General features: G+C 40.6%; 1 protein-coding gene across 1 annotated transcript in view; it reads left to right on the top strand.

Moving 5' to 3' along the window:
- The window catches only part of LOC309805307 (uncharacterized protein), a gene marked incomplete at its 5' end in the record, with an annotated part of 53,083 nt that extends 33,865 nt beyond the window's left edge, over positions 1-19,218 (top strand). The window contains 4 exons of the mRNA XM_082623238.1: positions 8,085-8,161; positions 16,056-16,182; positions 16,382-16,442; positions 16,824-19,218. Of these exons, the coding sequence (XP_082479364.1) occupies positions 8,085-8,161; positions 16,056-16,182; positions 16,382-16,442; positions 16,824-18,234 (1,676 nt within the window). The 3' untranslated portion in view covers positions 18,235-19,218. The remainder of the gene's footprint in view (positions 1-8,084; positions 8,162-16,055; positions 16,183-16,381; positions 16,443-16,823) is intronic.
- Between the last annotated feature and the right edge of the window lie 1,693 nt (positions 19,219-20,911).

The following is a 20,911-nucleotide window of genomic DNA, read 5'->3' as shown; positions in this document are numbered from 1 at the left end:
CTCTGATTGCTGTGGCTAAAACTTCCAAAACTAGGTTGAATAAGAGTGGTGAGAGTGGGCAGCCTTGTCTTGTTCCTGATCTTAGTGGAAATGGTTTCAGTTTTTCACCATTGAGGACGATGCTGGCTGTGGGTTTGTCATATATGGCCTTTATTATGTTGAGGAAAGTTCCCTCTATGCCTACTTTCTGCAGGGTTTTTATCATAAATGGGTGTTGAATTTTGTCGAAAGCTTTCTCTGCATCTATTGAGATGATCATATGGTTTTTCTCCTTCAATTTGTTAATATGGTGTATCACGTTGATTGATTTGCGTATATTGAAGAATCCTTGCATTCCGGGAATAAACCCCACTTGATCATGGTGTATGATCCTTTTAATGTGCTGTTGGATTCTGTTTGCTAGTATTTTGTTGAGGATTTTTGCATCTATGTTCATCAGTGATATTGGCCTGTAGTTTTCTTTCTTTGTGACATCCTTGTCTGGTTTTGGTATCAAGGTGATGGTGGCCTCGTAGAATGAGTTTGGGAGTGTTCCTCCCTCTGCTATATTTTGGAAGAGTTTGAGAAGGATAGGTGTTAGCTCTTCTCTAAATGCTTGATAGAATTCGCCTGTGAAGCCATCTGGTCCTGGGCTTTTGTTTGTTGGAAGATTTTTTATCACAGTCTCAATTTCAGTGCTTGTGATTGGTCTGTTCATATTTTCTATTTCTTCCTGATTCAGTCTTGACAGGTTGTGCATTTCTAAGAATTTGTCCATTTCTTCCAGGTTGTCCATTTTATTGGCATAGAGTTGCTTATAGTAATCTCTCATGATCTTTTGTATTTCTGCAGTGTCAGTTGTTACTTCTCCTTTTTCATTTCTAATTCTATTGATTTGAGTCTTCTCCCTTTTTTTCTTGATGAGTCTGGCTAATGGTTTATCAATTTTGTTTATCTTCTCAAAGAACCAGCTTTTAGTTTTATTGATCTTTGCTATCGTTTCCTTCATTTCTTTTTCATTTATTTCTGATCTGATTTTTATGATTTCTTTCCTTCTGCTAACTTTGGGATGTTTTTGTTCTTCTTTCTCTAATTGCTTTAGGTGCAAGGTTAGGTTGTTTATTCGAGATGTTTCCTGTTTCTTAAGGTGGGATTGTATTGCTATAAACTTCCCTCTTAGAACTGCTTTTGCTGCATCCCATAGGTTTTGGGTCGTCGTGTCTCCATTGTCATTTGTTTCTAGGTATTTTTTAATTTCCTCTTTGATTTCTTCAGTGATCACTTCGTTATTAAGTAGTGTATTGTTTAGCCTCCATGTGTTTGTATTTTTTACAGATCTTTTCCTGTAATTGATATCTAGTCTCATAGCATTGTGGTCGGAAAAGATACTTGATACAATTTCAATTTTCTTAAATTTACCAAGGCTTGATTTGTGACCCAAGATATGATCTATCCTGGAGAATGTTCCATGAGCACTTGAGAAAAATGTGTATTCTGTTGTTTTTGGATGGAATGTCCTATAAATATCAATTAAGTCCATCTTGTTTAATGTATCATTCAAAGCTTGTGTTTCCTTATTTATTTTCATTTTGGATGATCTGTCCATTGGTGAAAGTGGGGTGTTAAAGTCCCCTACTATGAGTGTGTTACTGTTGATTTCTCCTTTTATGGCTGTTAGTATTTGCCTTATGTATTGAGGTGCTCCTATGTTTGGTGCATAAATATTTACAATTGTTATATCTTCTTCTTGGATGGATCCCTTGATCATTATGTAGTGTCCTTCTTTGTCTCTTCTAGTAGTCTTTACTTTAAAGTCTATTTTGTCTGATATGAGAATTGCTACTCCAGCTTTCTTTTGGTTTCCATTTGCATGGAATATCTTTTTCCATCCCCTTACTTTCAGTCTGTATGTGTCTCTAGGTCTGAAGTGGGTCTCTTGTAGACAGCATATATATGGGTCTTGTTTTTGTATCCATTCAGCCAATCTGTGTCTTTTGGTGGGAGCATTTAGTCCATTTACATTTAAGGTAATTATTGATATGTATGTTCCTGTTCCCATTTTCTTAATTGTTTTGGGTTCGTTATTGTAGGTCTTTTACTTCTGTTGTGTTTCTTGCCTAGAGAAGTTCCTTTAGCATTTGTTGTAAAGCTGGTTTGGTGGTGCTGAACTCTCTCAGCTTTTGCTTGTCTGTAAATGTTTTAATTTCTCCATCAAATCTGAATGAGATCCTTGCTGGGTAGAGTAATCTTGGTTGCAGGTTTTTCTCCTTCATCACTTTAATTATGTCCTGCCACTCCCTTCTGGCTTGTAGAGTTTCTGCTGAGAGATCAGCTGTTATCCTGATGGGGATTCCCTTGTGTGTTATTTGTTGTTTTTGCCTTGCTGCTTTTAATATGATTTCTTTGTGTTTAATTTTTGACAGTTTGATTAATATGTGTCTTGGCGTATTTCTCCTTGGATTTATTCTGTATGGGACTCTCTGTGCCTCCTGGACTTGATTAACTATTTCCTTTCCCATATTAGGGAAGTTTTCAACTATAATCTCTTCAAATATTTTCTCAGTCCCTTTCTTTTTCTCTTCTTCTTCTGGAACCCCTATAATTCGAATGTTGGTGCGTTTAATGTTGTCCCAGAGGTCTCTGAGACTGTCCTCTGTTCTTTTCATTCTTTTTTCTTTATTTTGCTCTGCTGCAGTTATTTCCACTATTTTATCTTCCACCTCACTTATCCGTTCTTCTGCCTCAGTTATTCTGCTATTGATCCCATCTAGAGTATTTTTTATTTCATGTATTGTGTTTTTAATCGATGCTTGATTCATCTTTAGTTCTTCTAGGTCCTTGTTAACTGTTTCTTGCATTTTGTCTATTCTATTTCCAAGATTTTGGATCTGGGAAATAGAATCTTGGATCATCTTTACCATCATTATTCTGAATTCTTTTTCAGGTAGACTGCCTATTACCTCTTCATTTGTTAGATCTGGTGGGTTTTTATCTTGCTCCTTCTCCTGCTGTGTGTTTTTCTGTCTTCTCATTTTGCTTATGTTACTGTGTTTGGGGTCTCCTTTTTGCAGGCTGCAGGTTCGTAGTTCCCGTTGTTTTTGGTGTCTGTCCCCAGTGGCTAAGGTTGGTTTAGTGGGTTGTGTAGGCTTCCTGGTGGAGGGGACTAGTGCCTGTGTTCTGGTGGATGAGGCTGGATCTTGTCTTTCTGGTGGGCAGGTCCACGTCTGGTGGTGTGTTTTGGGCTGTCTGCAGACTTTTTATGAGTTTAGGCCACCTCTCTGCTAATGGGTGGCGTTGTGTTCCTGTCTTGCTAGTTGTTTGGCTTAGGGTGTCCAGCACTGTAGCTTGCTGGTCGTTGAGTGAAGCTGGGTGCTGGTGTTGAGATGGAGATCTCTGGAAGATTTTTGCCGTTTGATATTATGTGGAGCTGGGAGGTCTCTTGTGGACCAGTGTCCTGAAGTTGGCTCTCCCACCTCAGAGGCACAGCACTGACTCCGGGCTCCTCAATTTGGGATGATGTGTTGTCTATTCATGTATTCCACAGATGCAGGGTACATCAAGTTGATTGTGGAGCTTTAATCCGCTGCTTCTGAGGCTGCTGGGAGAGGTTTCCCTTTCTCTTCTTTGTTCTCACAGCTCCTGGGTCTCAGCTTTGGATTTGGCCCCGCCTCTGCGTGTAGGTCGCCGGAGGGCGTCTGTTCTTCGCTCAGGCAGGACAGGGTTAAAGGAGCAGCCTCTTCGGGGACTCTGGCTCACTCAGGCCGGGCGGGAGGGAGGGGCACGGAGTGCGGGGCGAGCCTGCAGCGGCAGAGGTCGGCGTGACGTTGCACCAGCCCGAGGCGCACCGTGCGTTCTCCCCGGGAAGCCGCCCCTGGATCCCGGGACCCCGGCAGTGGCGGGCTGCACAGGCTCCCGGAAGGGCGGTGTGGGCAGTGACCTGCGCTCGCACACAGGCTTCTTGGCGGCGGCAGCAGCAGCCCCAGCGTCCCACGCCCGTCTCTGGGCTCCGCGCTTTCAGTCGCGACTCGCGCCCGTCTGTGGAGCCCCTTTAAGCAGCGCTCTTAATCCCCTCTCCTCGCGCACCAGGAAACCAAGAGGGAAGAAAAAGTCTCTTGCCTCTTCGGCAGCTCCAGAGTTTTCCCGGACTCCCTCCCGGCTAGCTGTGGCACATTAGCCCCCTTCAGGCTGAGTTCTCGCCGCCAGCCCCAGTCCTCTCCCTGCGCTCTGACCGAAGCCCGAGCCTCAGCTTCCAGCGCTGCGCGCCCCAGCGGGCGAGCAGACAAGCCTCTCGGGCTGGTGAGTGCCGCTCGGCACCGATCCTCTGTGTGGGGATCTCTCCGCTTTGCCCTACCCAGGTATGTGGGGGGTTTCTTGCCTTTTGGGAGGTCTGGGGTCTTCTGCCAGCGTTCAGTAGGTGTTCTGTAGGAGTTGTTCCACGTGTAGCTGTATTTCTGGTGTCAAATATGTGTTTCTTTCTTTGCATTTCTTTCTCAGCTGAAGATTGCAGTTCTTTGACTCTAGTTTCCATTAGCTTTGGGGCTTTTAGTGTGTAAGTTGATTGAGAGATACGATGTGAGTAAAGCAAGAAAATTGTGGAAGCAATTAGAATTTTGTTCCATTTAGGCAAAAGAACTTCAACATGAGATGGGTGTATTTAAGTGCTCAGGTGCTTTTTCCATTAAAAAAATTATTTATATATTATACAATTTTTAAAGGTTATACTCCATTTACAGTTATTAAGTATTTATCTTTCTCTGACTTATTTCACTTAGCGTAATGCCCTCCTGTCCCTAGGGAACTTTGACATTTAAAAGGCCATGCTGGGCTTCCCCTGGTGGCACAGTGGTTGAGAGTCCGCCTGCTGATGCAGGGGACACAGGTTCGTACCCCGGTTCGGGAAGATCCCACATGCCGCAGAGCAGCTGGGCCCGTGAGCCATGGCCGCTGAGCCTGCACGTCCGGAGCCTGTGCTCCGCAACGGGAGAGGCCACAGCAGTGAGAGGCCCACATACTGCAATAAATAAATAGATAGATAGATAGATAAATAGATAGATAGGTAGGCCATGCTCTTCTTAAAGCAAATGAAGTCTTATTTTAATGGATGTGAGGAAAAAACAATTGAATTTATATTTCTGTTGATATAAAGAAAACACCTCAAAGCTTATATACATCTTTTAAATTCCTAGTCTATTTCAGGGTTTAATTGCAAACCCCTAATATTTTACATTATGCCACTCATTCCTGAAAATATCCCCAGCGTGAAATGTAGTGGAGGGACAAACTATAATGTTCTTGTCCTTTTAGTTAGAAAGGGATTTGTAAGTCTTTGACGGTGTGCAGTTTTATATCTGTTAGCATTTAAAGGATTAAATCTTGGAGTGGTTTCCTATGTAGAAAAGTTAAAATTAATTTTAAAAAGCAAAAATTAATTTAAAATAATGATTAAGCATGGGAAAATATGACATATATCAGTTTCTCTCCTGATTTTAAATAAATCATGCACATGAGGGTTAAAAAATATTCCTAAAATAAGAAACTTAAGAAGACTCCCTACCTACATATCCTCCTCCACTCCTGTACTCTTACTCCACCCACTCTCACATTACCAGTTTTTGATTACTTCTTGATCATCCTATTAATGTTTCTTTATATAAAAACAAGCTAAGGGCTTCCCTGGTGGCGCAGTGGTTGAGAGTCCGCCTGCCGATGCAGGGGACACGAGTTCGTGCCCCGGTCTGGGAAGATCCCACATGCCGCGGAGCAGCTGGGCCCGTGAGCCATGGCCGCTGAGCCTGTGCGCCCGGAGCCTGTGCGCCCGGAGCCTGTGCTCCGCAACGGGAGAGGCCAGAACAGTGAGAGGCCCGCATACCGCAAAAAAAAAAAAAAAATACAAGCTAGTGCGAATGCGTGTTTCTCTTACCTGGGTTCGTCCTTTTTTTTTTTTTTTTTTTTTTGCGGTACGCGGGCCTCTCACTGCTGTGGCCTCTCCCGTTGCAGAGCAACAGGCTCCCGACGCGCAAGCTCGGCGGCCATGGCTCACGGGCCCAGCCGCTCCGCGGCATGTGGGATCTCCCTGGACTGGGGCACAAACCCGTGTCCCCTGCGACGGCAGGCGGACTCTCAACCGCTGCGCCACCAGGGAAGCCCTGGGTTTGTTCTTATAATGAGTAGTCAGGATCCACATATTTGATGTTTGACTACTGAAAGATAAGCCTTTTCCCCTAGTGCTTCTTATCAGGACAGGCTGATAAGAAAGCCTGGAAGCTCCTGCTCTGTGAGCTGCTGTTTGCTGGGGTCTCCTCCTGTGCGCTGTGCTGCCCTGTGTGGCATTGCTGGTCCACCAAACCTGGGCTCTATATACAGAGGCAGTTTTGGTAATTCCTTGTCTTTTGGGAGCAGGAGCATGGCACTGGGGCCCTCCTTATAGTGGTCCTGAGTCCATGGCGTGGATGGAACCTATTTGTGTTTGGAGTGAAGGTATGACTGAGGCTGGGTTCACCCAGACCTTGGGGCAGGGGTGGGATCTTCGGGGGGTACTCGGATGATTATACCCTGTGAATGAGGTGAGCCCCTTGGATGGTCACTCCGAAAAGAACAATTATTCCAGAGAGAAAGAGAAGAGAGAGTAAAGGTAGCCAGTAGGTGCCAGGCTGAGTCCACTCCTAATACCAGAGGGCTCACCAGGACCCTTAAGTACCTCTGCTGCTGCTGCCCCTGCCTCTACTGCAACAAAGATCCTGACCCTCTGAGTTATGGTGGACAAAACCCATAGCCTCACGGTGGCACAGCAGAGGGATTAATTTAAAACAATTTAAGCCTAGGGTGCTTAATTTCTATAAAGTAACCAGTTATCATGAAGGAGGCCCCTGGGCACTGGGGTGAGGCTCTCTGGAGGAAAAAAATTATCAATACAAGAGAAGAGAGGACACCCTCTCCCCCAGAGTATATCCAGTGACCTAAAATACAAAACAGGGAAGGACTGGAGGGAGGGAACAAGAGAAGAAAGGTACTGAAACAAAGGAACACAATTTCACTCAATTGTAAATCCAAAGTATGCCAAAAAAATTTGCATAGCAAAAAGATAGAAGGGGACTGCTTGGCTTTTGGTCCTCTATAATATGGGTTTGATTTAATATTAACATCTCCTGTACTGCACTAATTCACAAAACTTCATGTAATTAATCAAACTAGGTTTCAAATTACAGGTATACCTGGGGATCCCACTAAATTTAAACAATTTACCTCATCATCTTAGGAAGAATTACTGAATATAATATAAAGGACAAATAGGTATAGTTTGCCTTCAGCAGCAGAACTCTCATGTTGCCTAAATTTCTCATAGTCATATCGCCCATTGTCCCAAAATATCCCATAGTGAGCAGGGAAGCTCTGAACCCATGGTTCATTAAGTAAAATTAAATTAAGTCTTCTACTTCCAAATTGGCTAGACAAAATGAGACCCCAGAGAGAGACCTTAGCTATCAGTTAAATTAGTTAATATGGCCTGATATAAATTAAACAAGGCCTTGAATTTTTTTTTTTTTTTTTTTTTTTTTTTTTGCGGTACGCGGGCCTCTCACTGTTGTGGCCTCTCCCGTTGCGGAGCACAGGCTCCGGAGGCGCAGGCTCAGCGGCCATGGCTCACGGGCCCAGCTGCTCCACGGCATGTTGGGATCCTCCTGGACCGGGGCATGAACCCGTGTCCCCTGCATTGGCAGGCGGACTCTCAACCACTGCGCCACCAGGGAAGCCCAAGGCCTTGAATTATTGAAAACCATTATAAGAAATGTATTTAGGGAAAAGTGATTACTGCCAATTTTCTTCTTTTAATAGCCTTATTTGGTCTGCCCTTAAACCTGGAAAGGATGAATGACACCTCATAGTGGATTACAGCAACCCGAGCTGTGGTTGCATCAAATTAACCCCTGTTCCTAGTCTCCAGCATTATGGAAATTACTTACTCCATCCAGTCAGCGGCTGGTAAATATCCTGCTCTCACAGATTTGATAAGTCTGTTCTGTTCAGTGCCTATTTCAACACCCTCTCAGCTGCAGTTGCCTTCACCTCTGAAGGGACATGATACACCTTTACCTTGTTACCCTCAGGGAACCTCAGCAGCTTGGCCATCCCACAGTCTCTGCAGGAAGATCTGAACTGCATGCACTTTGTTCCAGGAGCACAGGTATGACATCACACTAACGACATCCTCCTCTGAGGACATTCATTTCTCATTCATTCAGAACATATAATTATTGAAAAAAGGAGCTTGCGAAAAGTGTATGGGCCATTGACCCCACACATATGTAAGGCCCTTGGTTAAGTTCCTGAATGTTTTTTGGTAATTAGACAGCTGCTCCCTCCCTGACAATGTGAAGAAATATCTGTAATCCCTCTCAGCACCTACAAGATCTACCAGGTTCTTTTGGTGTTGGGGAGACAGCATATTCCTTATTTATGAATTTTACTTGAGCCCATTTTTACTATTACTTGGAAATTGGCCCCTACCTTGAGGGCACCCCTACTACAGAAGGCTCTGGACTGTGTTTAAATGGCCATACAACAGGCACTCCTGTTAGTTCCTTTGGAGTCTCCCTCAGTATAGAGGCTAATGCCTCCTGGAATTACCCGTGATGGCCTTAAGTCGTCTATAGGTTTCTGGTGCAAGGAACTGCCTTAGAACTTCAATTATCACCATGTACCGGGCTCTCTTGAAAATAGAGGCTCTCACAAGTGCTGAGCATGCGATCCTCTGCTGAGCTGCCCATTATGCCTTTAACCTTGGAAATAGCACCCCATCGGGTCAGCATGCCTACCAACACCTCCATGTGACATGATGGAGTCAAACCCGTCCTGGCCTATGCCTCCTGCAGGAGGGTGGCCTCTTCCCTATTCAGTCCCTTGAAAGTTGCTTTGGTGTTGGAAAAGGTCACCACTTCCCCAGATGGAGGCTTCCCTGGGATTGACGGAATGCACAGCTTTTGGGTGTGCATAGACTTTAAGGATGACAATATGCATTCCTACATGATGAGCTCCGTGGAGAGTTGCTGCTCTTCATCCCTTAATTGTGATATCCCCGATGAATGACCAAACCCCAGGGTCACACTAACCAAACATCAAGCAGTCATCTTACTACTGACCAAAATTGGCCTCATCTACTTGTATTCAAAGACTTTTGGACAGTTGTCTAAGAGTTGCCCCTTTGTGGTAAAAGAACTTCAGGAATCTCTGAACTCAGGAGATACCAAAAATATAAATCAAGGTAAATCTCGTCTAACATGCCCTAGGTCCAGAACACACGGTCTTGCCAGGACAATCCTCATCCATGTTGGAGTTCTAGACACTATTGATAGTAACCATGGCACTTCTCAGAATATGCAGTGCAGTTCTCTTCAACATGACATTCAGTGGAAGTTTCACTTCTCTTACTGGTCTCAGGCTCATGGAGCACCATACTGCCTATTGAATAAGTTCAAATCAGTTGAATGAAAGGTGTCCTGTTTCAGTCATCAGTCAGTCAAATCAGGGGTGAATTGTAATTCGTTTGTCTTCATCTTTTTTTTTCTAATACACTTCAGTTGTTTTAGGGTAGTTTTAGGTTTACAGGAAAATGGATCAGAAAGTATAGAAAATTCCCACATAACCCCTCTGCATCCACAGTTTGCACTACTTTTTACTTCTTGTTTAACTGGTACATTTGTTAAAATTGCTCAGCAAATACTGATACAGTAAATTGCATGGTTTACATTAGTATTGACTCTGTGTTATAAGATCTGTGGGTTTGGCAAATGTTTAATGACCTGTGTCCTTCATTTCTGTATCACATACAGTAGTTTCACTTCCCTAAACATCTTTTATGCCCCACCTATTCATTCATCCCTCCCTCCAACCCTCAAATCCTTCACAGCCTGAGATCTTTTTACTGGCCCATAGTTTTGTCTTTTCCAGGGTGTCATTCACTTGGAATCATACAGTGTGTAGCCTTGTGAGATTGGCTTCTTTCACTTAGCAGTATACTTTTAAGGTTCCTCCATGTGTTTTCATGGCTTGATACCTCATTTCCTTTTATCTCTGAACAGTATTTCATTGTAAGGATATACCACTGCTTTATCCATTTGACTCTTGAAAGATATCTTGCTTAACTCTTAACCCTTGCCAAGTATGAATAAAGTGCCTACAAACATTCATATGTAGGGTTTTGTGAAAATGTGAGATCGTGAGGTCAACTCATTTAGGTCAATACCAACAAGTGTGATGGTTGGATCTTAGTATGAGAAGTAAGAGTGTATTTAGTTTCGACAGAAAATTCCTGTCTTCCAATACAGGCATATCAAATTTCATTCCCACCAACAATGAATAAGGATTATCTATAGCTTCACGTCTTCACCAATGGGTGGTGTTCTGAGTGTTTCAAAATTCTTGGCATTTAATAATATGTAGTGATGGCTTATTGTTTTATTTGTAATCCCCCAGTGATGTATGTTGAGCATGTTTTCAAATTCCTTATTTTCCATCTGTCTTTCTTTGGTGAGTTGTCTGTTCACATCTTTTGCCCATTTTTATTTGGAGTATTTGTAATCTTATTGTTGTGCCCTAAGAGTTCTTTAGATGTTTTGGGTATCAGTTATTTATCAGATAAGTGTTTTACAAAGGATTTTCTCCTGGTGTGTGACTTGCCTTTTCATTCTCTAAACACTTTTTCCAGAGCGGGAGTTTTTCATTTTAATGAAGTGAAACTTAGCATTTTTTCTCTTTTGTGGATTTTTGTGTGTGTGTCTTATTGAAAAATTTATTACCGAACCCAAGGTCACCTATAGTTTCTCATATGTTATCTTCTAGAAGGTTTTTGCTTTTTCATTTTACATTTAGATATATAATTTGTTTAAAGTTAATTTTTGTGAAAGGTGTGTGTGTCGACTTTCATTTTGTTTATGCTCACGTGTGTTTCTATGTGAATATCCATTATTACAGCACTGTTGAAAAGACTTGACTTTTTCTGTTGAATTGCCTTTACTCCTTTGTCAAAGATCAGTTGACTGTATTTATGTGTGTCTATAGGAAAGCAATTGACTTGTGTATCCTTCAACCTTACTATACACTGTTACTTATTCCAGGGGTTATCTCTGTTGTTGTGGATGCTATCAGATGTTTTGCATACACAATCATGTCATAAGGAACAAAGACAGTTTTATTTGTTGTTTCCCACTCTGTATACCTTTTATTTCTTTTTCTTACCTTACTGCATTGGCTAGGGCTTCCAGTACATTGTTTCATAGCAGCAGTGAAAGGAAACTTCCTTGCCCTATTCCCATCTTAACAGTAAAGCATCCAGCTTCTCACGACTCAGTATGATCTTACCTACAGGTGTTGTGTAGTTGTTCTTTTTTAAGAAGAGAGCCTTCGCCTCAATTTCTAGTTCTAGTTTGTTATCATAAATGGATGTTGGATGGTGTCAAATCTTTTTTCATGGTTATTTCCTCCTCCTTTTATTTCTGATTTAGTAATTTCTGTTTTTCTTCTTTTCTCAGTTGTCTTGATTAGATGTTTATCATTTTTATTAAATTAATATTTTCAAAGGACTAGCTTTGGGATTTGAAAACTAAGAGTTTTGGGTTTTTTTTTAAAGAACCATACTTTATTCTTTCTTTTTTTTAAATTTATTTATTTTATTTATTTATTGTTGGCTGTGTTGGGTCTTCATTGCTGCGTGTGGGCTTCTCTAGTTGCAGCAAGTGGGGGCTGCTCCTCGTTGCGGTGCACAGGCTTCTCATTGCAGTGGCCTCTCTTGTTGTGGAGCATGGACTTTAGGCGCGCGGGCTTCATTAGTTGTGGCACACGGGCCCAGTAATTGTGGCTCGTGGGCTCTAGAGCGCAGGCTCAGTAGTTGTGGTGCACGGGCTTAGTCGCTCCATGGCATATGGGATCCACCCGGACCAGGGCTCGAACCCATGTCCCCTGCATTGGCAGGCAGATTCTTAACCACTGCACCACCAGGGAAGTCCCAAGAGAGTGTTTTTCTTTCTTTCAAAACTTTAAATACAGAGATACCTCAGAGATTGGGGGTTCTGTTCAGGACCACCACAATAAAGTGAGTCACACTTATTTTTTGGTTTCCCAGTGCATATAAAAGTTATGTTTATACTATATTGTAGCCTATTAAATATGCAATAGCATTATGTCTAAAAAAACAATCTACAAAGCTCAATTTTAAAACTTTATTGCTAAAAAGTGTTAACTGTCATCTGGCAATGTAGGGTTGCCACAAACTTTTAATATGTAAAATACACAAAATCTGCAAAGTACAATACAGTGAAGCACAATGAAATGAAGTATGCCTGCCTGTACAGTATTTCACTCCACTCTCTTCTTCCTTGTGTTGTTTCTGAAAACAAGTCTGATTTAATTCAAGTCTTTTTTTCACTATGCAAATCAAAGCTACAATTAGGTACCACCTGACAGTGGTCAGAATGACCATCATTAAAGAGTCTACAAATAACAAATGCTGGAAAGGGTGTGGAGAAAAGGGAACCCTCCTACACTGTTGGTGGGAATGTAAGTTGGTGCAGCCACTATGGAAAACAGTACGGAGTTTCCTTAAAAAGCTAAAAATAGAGTTGCCATATGAGCCAGCAATTCCAGTCCTGGACATATAGACAAAACTATAATTAGAAAAGATACATACACCCCTATGTTCATAGCAGCACTATTCACAATAGCCAAGCCACTATTCACAATCTAAATGTCCATCAATAGATGAATGAAGAAGATTGGTGTATATATATACATATATATATAAATATATATACACACACACACAAAAAAAAAAACAGGAATACTACTCAGTCATAAAAAAGAATAAAATAATGCCATGTGCAGCAACATGGATGGACCTAAACATTATCATACTAAGTGAAGTAAGTCAGAACGAGAAAGACAAATACCATATGATATCACTTATATGTGGAATCTAAAATATGACACAAATGAACTTATCTATGAAACAGAAACAGACTCACAGATATAGAGAACAGACTAGTGGTTGCCAGGAGGGAGTGGGGGACGGATGGATTGGGAGTTTGGGATTAGCAGATGCAAACTATTATATATAGAATGGATAAACAACAAGGTCCTACTGTATAGCACGGAAGTATAGTCAATATCCTGTAATAAACCATAATGGAAAGGAATATGAAAAAGAATATATATGTATAACTGATTCACTTTGCTGTACAGCAGAAATTAACACAACATTGTAGGGACTTCCCTGGTGGTCCAGTGGGTAAGACTCTGAGCTCCCAATGCAGGGGTCTTGGGTTTGATCCCTTGTCAGGGAACTAGATCCTGCATGCATGCCACAGCTAAAACCCGGTGCAGCCTAAATAAGTAAATAAATGTAATAAATAAATAAATATATATACATATATATATATATATTTTAACCACAACATTGGGCTTCCCTGGTGGCACAGTGGTTGGTGGCACAGTGGTTGAGAATCTGCCTGCTAATGCAGGGCACATGGGTTCGAGCCCTGGTCTGGGAAGGATCCCACATGCCACGGAGCAACTAGGCCTGTGAGCCACAACTACTGAGCCTGCGTGTCTGGAACCTGTGCTCCACAACAAGAGAGGCAGCAATAGTGAGAGGCCCATGCACTGCAATAAAGAGTGGCCCACGCTTGCCACAACTAGAGAAAGCCCTCGCACAGAAATGAAGACCCAACACAGCAAAAATAAATAAATAAAATTTTAAAACAAAGGACTAGTCTTTAAAAAAAAAACCCACAACATTGTAAATCAACTATACTTCAATAAAATAAAAAAATTTTTAATCTTTTTTTCTCTATAACTAAGGTGTTTCTTCTGCTAGCTCTTTTCAATATATTCTTTTTCTTCAGTTTGAATATGATATACTTGAGTGTGCTTTTTTTAAAATTAATTTTATTTATTTTTTGGCTGCATTGGGTCTTTGTTGCTCTGTGCGGGCTTTCTCTAGCTGTGGCGAGTGGGGGCTACTCTTCGTTGCGGTGCATGGGCTTCTCATTGCGGTGGCTTCTCTAGTTGCAGAGCACGGGCTCTAGGCGCTCGGGCTTCAGTTGTTGTGGTGCACGGGCTTAGTTGCTCTGCAGCATATGGGATCTTCCTGGACCAGGGCCTGAACCCGTGTCCCCTGCACTGGCAGGCTGATTCTTAACCACTGCGTCGTGGGTGTACATTTTTTAGCGTTTTCATTTTGTGTTCTCTGAGCTTCCTGGATCTGTGGTTTGCCATCAATGATTAATTTTTGAAAAATCTCAGTGATTATTATTTCAGTTATTTCTTCTGTTCCTTTCTGTCTTTCTTTTCCTTCAGGTATTTCCATTGTGTGTATTTTAAACATTCTGTCATTGTCCTACAGTTCATGGATATTGTGTTCTGCATTGTTTGTCATTTTTGTCTTTGAACTAGCTTCTGGTGAAATAGATTGTTTTCAGTATAGGCCTTGTATCTTTATTTTCTGTTTCCGAATTTTGAAACCAGTGGTTTCCTGTGACTTCAGAGCTCTGATGGAACTAAGAAGAGTTGTTGATTTCAAGTGTTTTCACTTTTTTCTATGAGGGTGGGAATGATGGCATCCAAAACCAGAAACCAGAGTTCTCTGACTCCAGTTTTTGTTGACTGGCTGCTGACAACCTTAAAGTCTCATCCCCCCTCATTTCTCTTTGACCCACATCTATACAAAGTGATAAGAGTGCCTTGGTGCTCCTTCCTTTGGCAGGAGCAAAACAGTCAGTCCTCATAAGATCCTGTTCTTGTGTGTGAACCCTCACCCAAACCCACCCCCTAACCTCAATTAAAAAAAAAAAAGTCCAGGCACCTTTCCTTTCTCTCTCAAGCCATTTCATGACAGCTGGAGAAGTATGACTTACTTTCCCCAGAGACCTCAATTATGGAAGTAAACCCTTTCATTCACTATTGGTAGTATGTGGTGTCATCAACTAAGGAATTCGTATGTTCAGTGATCAAGCCATCATACTTCTGTATACCAGATAGGAGCTTGGGAATTAGAGAAATTGGGAGAACAGCCTCTAGAATGGCTGATTAGGAAACACTTCTTCCTGCTGTTTGAAAATGGAGATTTTAGAGTCGTTTGGAGGAAAGCACTGCTGAATCCTTCATATATTTTATGGGCAAATTAGCCATGAATCCATTATGATTTTCAGTGAACACACTTGCAGTCTGCAGCTGTTCCTCAAGGTCAGCAAGGCACAGGGACCAGTGTTCTGGTTCTTCCATAAAGAGCTCTTCTGGCATATTACCACACTTTGTGTGCCTCTAAGCAGCCCCAAGGCACACAAGTATAGGAACTTTGTGGTCTAAGTTGTGACATCTTCTTCCTAGTATCTGAACTCTAAGTTCCAAATAACTTTCTAGTCCATCAAACCGGAGAGAGAAAGGGAAAACTGAGCCTGTGGTAAGTATTACACAAGTTAAAAGCAATACTTCCCGACAAGGATATTTTCATTCCACCAGCTACATCATACCACACTACTTCTAAAGGCCTGGAGTACTTAGGGATGAAATAGCCAGCTGGACCTTATTAAAAGCTGGATTTCTACAGGTGTTCTGGATTCTCGTGTTTGGTGATAGGAATAGAAGTAAAAGCTTTTAGTTTTCACTATGTTTTTATTTAGTAAAGTCTTATGCAAATTTGACCCTTTGGCTCATGATGTGCTGTAAATGGTGGGTAATAAGAAGGGCGAGGGAAGAGTTTTCCTCACAAGGAATCCATGATCTTAAAATGATATTTGTTTCATGTGTGTAGCGTTTCTGTCATTTCCCAACATGCTCTGGACCCTGCAATTAGAGAAAAATAAGATGTGACGAGATCACAATAAAACTATGTAAATAATTTGCATGTTTTCACAATGCTGTTAAACTTATGAGGAAGTGTGGACAGAGAGTAAGTTTCTGATGACCAAGTCATAGAATAAATGTTTGGAGATGACAGAATCATACGTAACCTTCGTATAAATGGTGTACAGATGTCCAGTGCTGTTAGTCTCACACACCCTACTATACACATATTTGGGATATTTTAGGACTCAGTGACCTTTGAGGATGTGGCTGTGAACTTCACCCTGGAGGAGTGGGCTTTACTGGATCCTTCACAGAAGAAACTCTACAGAGATGTGATGCGGGAAACGTTGAGGAACCTGGCCTCAGTAGGTGAGGATGACAACTTACCTTTACTTTGTCAATTAGAGAACACATGTTTCTTGCTCATTAACATTGTTCCAAGATGTTGAATGTGGAAATGCAGGATGTTGCTAAATAAACTAGGCATGGTCACAGCTGACAATGGACTTAGATAGTTTTTCTATAACTTCTAATATCTTGGAATCATTTTTCTTGGTCTGCAATTTAGGAGAAAAATGGGAAGATCATGACATTGAAGATCAGTACAAAAACCAGGGGAGAAAAGTAAGGTAAGTCACACTCACAATATAAAATAGTGCCTCATGTGAGTATCCTTTTATGTTATGCAATTTTAAAAGAAGGAAATAAAAGAAATAATGCATGCTCCAAATTTAGTTATTCTTAGAAAATTTTCACCAAAATTACTTTCTTATGTGACATAGATGTTCAGTGTTTGCAAAATAGTTCAACACTGTAAATAACTCTATATGAATGTCACTGTTTTGATGATTGCAAGAGCATTTCTTATATTCAACTTGAAACAATTCAGACAAGGCATAAAACCTACACTATTGCTATAAGTGATAAAAATGTACTTCAAATATCCTACTATTGAGTATAAAATTGTTAACAAAGACCTCATTGATAATATACTCCTTGTTTTTTTACAGAAGTCATGTAGTAGAGAGACTCTGTGAAAGTAAAGAGGGTAGTCAGTGTGGAGAAAACTTCAGCCTTATTCCAAATCTCAATCTGAACAAGAAAACTACTGGAGTGAAACCACGTGAATGCAGTACATGTGGAAAAGTCTTTACACGTCATTCATCCCTTAAGAGACACATGAGCTGTCACACTGAACGTAAACCATATGAGTATCAGAAACATGGAGAGAAGCCATATAAATGTAAGAAATGTGGTAAAGCCTTTAGCTATCTCCAGTTTTTGGAGGCACATGAAAAAAATCACAATCGAGAGAAAAAATATAAATGTAAGGAATGTGGAAAAGCGTTCCATTCCCGCGCATCCTTTCAAACACATGAAAGGATTCACACAGGAGAAAAACCCTATGAATGTAAGCAATGTGGGGAAGCTTTCATGTGGAGCACAGCGTTTCGAAGACACATGGTAACACACACTGGAGATGCTCCATATACATGTAAGGAATGCGGGAAAGCTTTTAATTGTTCCTCTTCATTGCGAACACATGAAACAACTCACAGTGAAGAGAAACCCTATCAGTGTAAACAATGTGGAAAATTCCTTAGATATTATCATACTTTTCGAACACATGAAAGGACTCATACAGGGGAGAAACCCTATGAATGTAAGCAGTGTGGTAAAGCCTTCAGTTGTCCCAGTTCTTTTCGAAAACATGAAAGAATTCATACTGGGGAAAAGCCTTATGAATGTAAAGAATGTGGAAGAGCCTTCAGAGGTCTCTCAAGCCTTCGAGCACACATGATCACTCACACTGGAGATGGACCTTATAAATGTAAGGAATGTGAGAGAGCCTTCATTTCTCCTAGTTCTTTTCGAATACATCAAAGGATTCACACTGGAGAGAAACCCTATGAATGTAAACAATGTGGTAAAGCCTTCAGTTACTATAATTCCTTACAATCACACAGAAGGACTCATACTGGAGAGAAACCCTATGAATGCAAGGAATGTGGGAAGGCCCTCTCCCATCACCAAACCTTAAAAATACACATGAGACTGCACACTGGAGAGAAGCCCTATGAATGTAAACAATGTGGTAAAGCCTTCAGATATTACCCTTCCTTTCACAAACACAAACAAATTCATACTGGAGGGAAACCCTTTGAATGTGAACAATGTGGTAAAGCCTTCAGTTATTACAATTCCTTACAGTCACACGGAAGAACTCATACTGGAGAGAAACCCTATGAATGCAAGGAATGTGGGAAAGCCCTCTCCCATCACCAGACCTTAAGAGTACACATGAGACTGCACACTGGAGAGAAACCCTATGAATGTGAACAATGTGGTAGAGCTTTCAGATATTACACTTCCTTCCAAAAGCACAAAAGAGTTCATACTGAGAAGAAATTCTGTGAATAAGGAATATGGAAAAGCCTTTAGTTGATCAACTTCACTTTGAAAACATGAAAGAAGCCACACTGGAGAGAAAGCCTGTCAGTGTAAACAAGGCGGGAAAGCCTTCAGGTATTTTCAGAGTTTGAAAACGCATGAAAGGACTTCCATAGAAGAGAAACCTTGTAAGCAATGTGGTAGACCCTGCAGAGATTACACTTCATTAGAAATGTGCAAAAGAACTCATAGTGAAGAGAAACCCTGTGACTGTAAGGAATGTGGAAAAGCCTTCAGATGTTATCAGAGTTTTTTTTTTTGAAGGTGTGAAAAAGATCAGAGTAGAGGGAATGTGGTAAACCCCTCATTTGTCACAAACCATTTGAAGACGTGTGAGAACACACACTGGATAGACACCATATAAATGTAAAGAATGTTGGAAAGCCTTGTCATCCCAGTTCTGAAAGGATGAAAGGACTCACTGGACAAAAACTCTTGAGTTAAACAGCCTGGGAAAGATTTCAGTGAGCCCACATCTTTACATGTGAAAAAGAATATAAATGTAAGTAACATGAGAAAGCTTTATGGAAACTAATCTATGTACAACGTTCCAGAAAATAGGAAAGAGTTGTTATTAAAGTTGTAAATATAAGTCATATGTTTCCACAGCAGTACATAAGATTAATAGGTAGTGCTTTTTCTTTAAATCAGTTAATAATGTTTTCTCTTTCCTGTTTGAAATCTGTTGGATCATAGGTGAATTGAAGCATATTTCTAATAATGCAATTAGGTTAACATTGTTTTATACTGTTTCATTTGTTCTGTGTTAAGGGGCCACTGAAAAATGAGTTTGGTATTTGGATTTTCCTAATGGCTTTGTGGCAGTTCTTGGATATCCTAGTCCAGTATATATATTTATCTTTCTTACCGACAAAGCTCCTTTTGGGGGGTGAAGAGTATAAGAGCCTTTTTCCATTTTCCATACTAATAAACAGTTGAATAAATATTTATGTATGCCTCACTTATAAAAGAATATAGTTTCCATGTGAATTATTATTTTCATATTTCAGTCTTTGCTTTATGTCCTTCCTTCTGACTATAATTTGGTGAATAGACTTTGAATTAAGAAGAGAGGCCTGATGGGGCAACAAAATCTAGAGCTGGAGTTATTCCCCCTGTAGGTAATGTTAGGAATGAGATTTTCCAGAACTCATCCCCTTTGTGGTTCCTTGTTAGTATCCACCAATTGTCTGACTTGCATGAGATTTGGAAGGCAGAAGTGAGGAAGGCAGTAGTCAGATTTCACATACAGAGAGAGACAGACAGATGCACAGGAGCTTAGGTATACCATCTTCCAGCCCATTTCCATATTTTTTGCCCTTCCAGTCAAGAGTATCCTCAAAACCACAAATAACTGTATGATATCAATTTTTCTGAGAGCTCTGGTTTCAACTGATGTCTTCCCAAGATCCACGTCAAAAATCCAGCTTCTCCAGGGTCTCTTGTGTCCACCAGGAAACTAATCAGATTGTCATGATTGGGAGTATTCTTTGATTTCCCCTCTTCTCTAGATTATATCCATATAAGGTCTGATTTGTGTAGGAAACACCTTGTGCTGTTAACAGTCCTAGTGAGTATGTTTTCCTGATTCACCATGACATCTGCAATGGTGTAATCAGAAAGAATGACATGGGAGGTTTTTCTCTACTGCAGTGTTCACTGGCTGCCTTCACTTGGTCTTTCCATGTGAGAATAAGCACCTTTCTCCTGTCAGGAGACTGAGTTTTTCTTGTTTCTTGGAGCTCAATGTAATACCTCAGTGTTTTCAATTTTGTTTGATTGTATGTGATTAAACTATGTATATTTTTTTGTTACAGGAATGCTTCTATAGTTCTTTAATAGAAATATGTTATTAACTGTTTTCTAAGCTGTCCAATGCTAACAAATATTATTATGTATTTCATTTCCTGACAGGATATATTAAAATATCCCCTTATAATTATGTATTTTCAGATAAACTTTCCAATTTTCTTTCACTTAATCATTTATATCTTAAGTCAATTTTATGTACATACAAGTTCAGGTATGTTTTCTTCAGGTAAATTCTATTTTTTATTCTTTTGTAGTTACGATATTTATTATGAAATTAATTTCTCATTTATTCTTAGTACCAGATACTTAAATCATGTTGTTGTTTTTTTAAGCACCCTCTTGTCAGTGACCTACAGGATGGTGCTTGTAGTCAAAGAGAGGAGTGTAATGAATTCTAATAAGAATGAGCACAAACCATTAAGTGATGTGAGGTATAATAGTACAGGATGCTCAGAAGGACTTCTTCTTATAGGAGTTATATACTTCTTCTTATAGGCTTGTGTTAGAGGATTTGACTGCTACCCAAGAAAGCAAGATGTTTTTCTGTATTGGATGCCGTGAGGAGGGTAACTTTATTCTTTCGTTGGTTATCATAATCCTTGTTTTCTAGAAGGCAAAAACAGTGTAGTGGAGCTAAACTTAATTCATAAGAAGCCCCAGTTACATTAGAAAGAAGAGGGGTATACTGGTCATTTTTATTATTTGGAGCTTTATCTTTTATCATTTTTAGAGATATGGTTACAAAATACCCTAATTTTTCTCTTGGTCCATCATAGTCAACAAATACCTTTGATGAAGGTGGTGTGTGACATTTTTCTCTTCACCAGGAAAAGAC

Source organism: Mesoplodon mirus (genome assembly GCF_964341445.2).
Source record: "Mesoplodon mirus genome assembly, chromosome: 5".
Taxonomy (NCBI): domain Eukaryota; kingdom Metazoa; phylum Chordata; class Mammalia; order Artiodactyla; family Ziphiidae; genus Mesoplodon; species Mesoplodon mirus.
The sequence above is the reverse complement of the archived record's forward strand: the minus strand, read 5'-3'. Positions and strand labels throughout refer to the sequence as shown.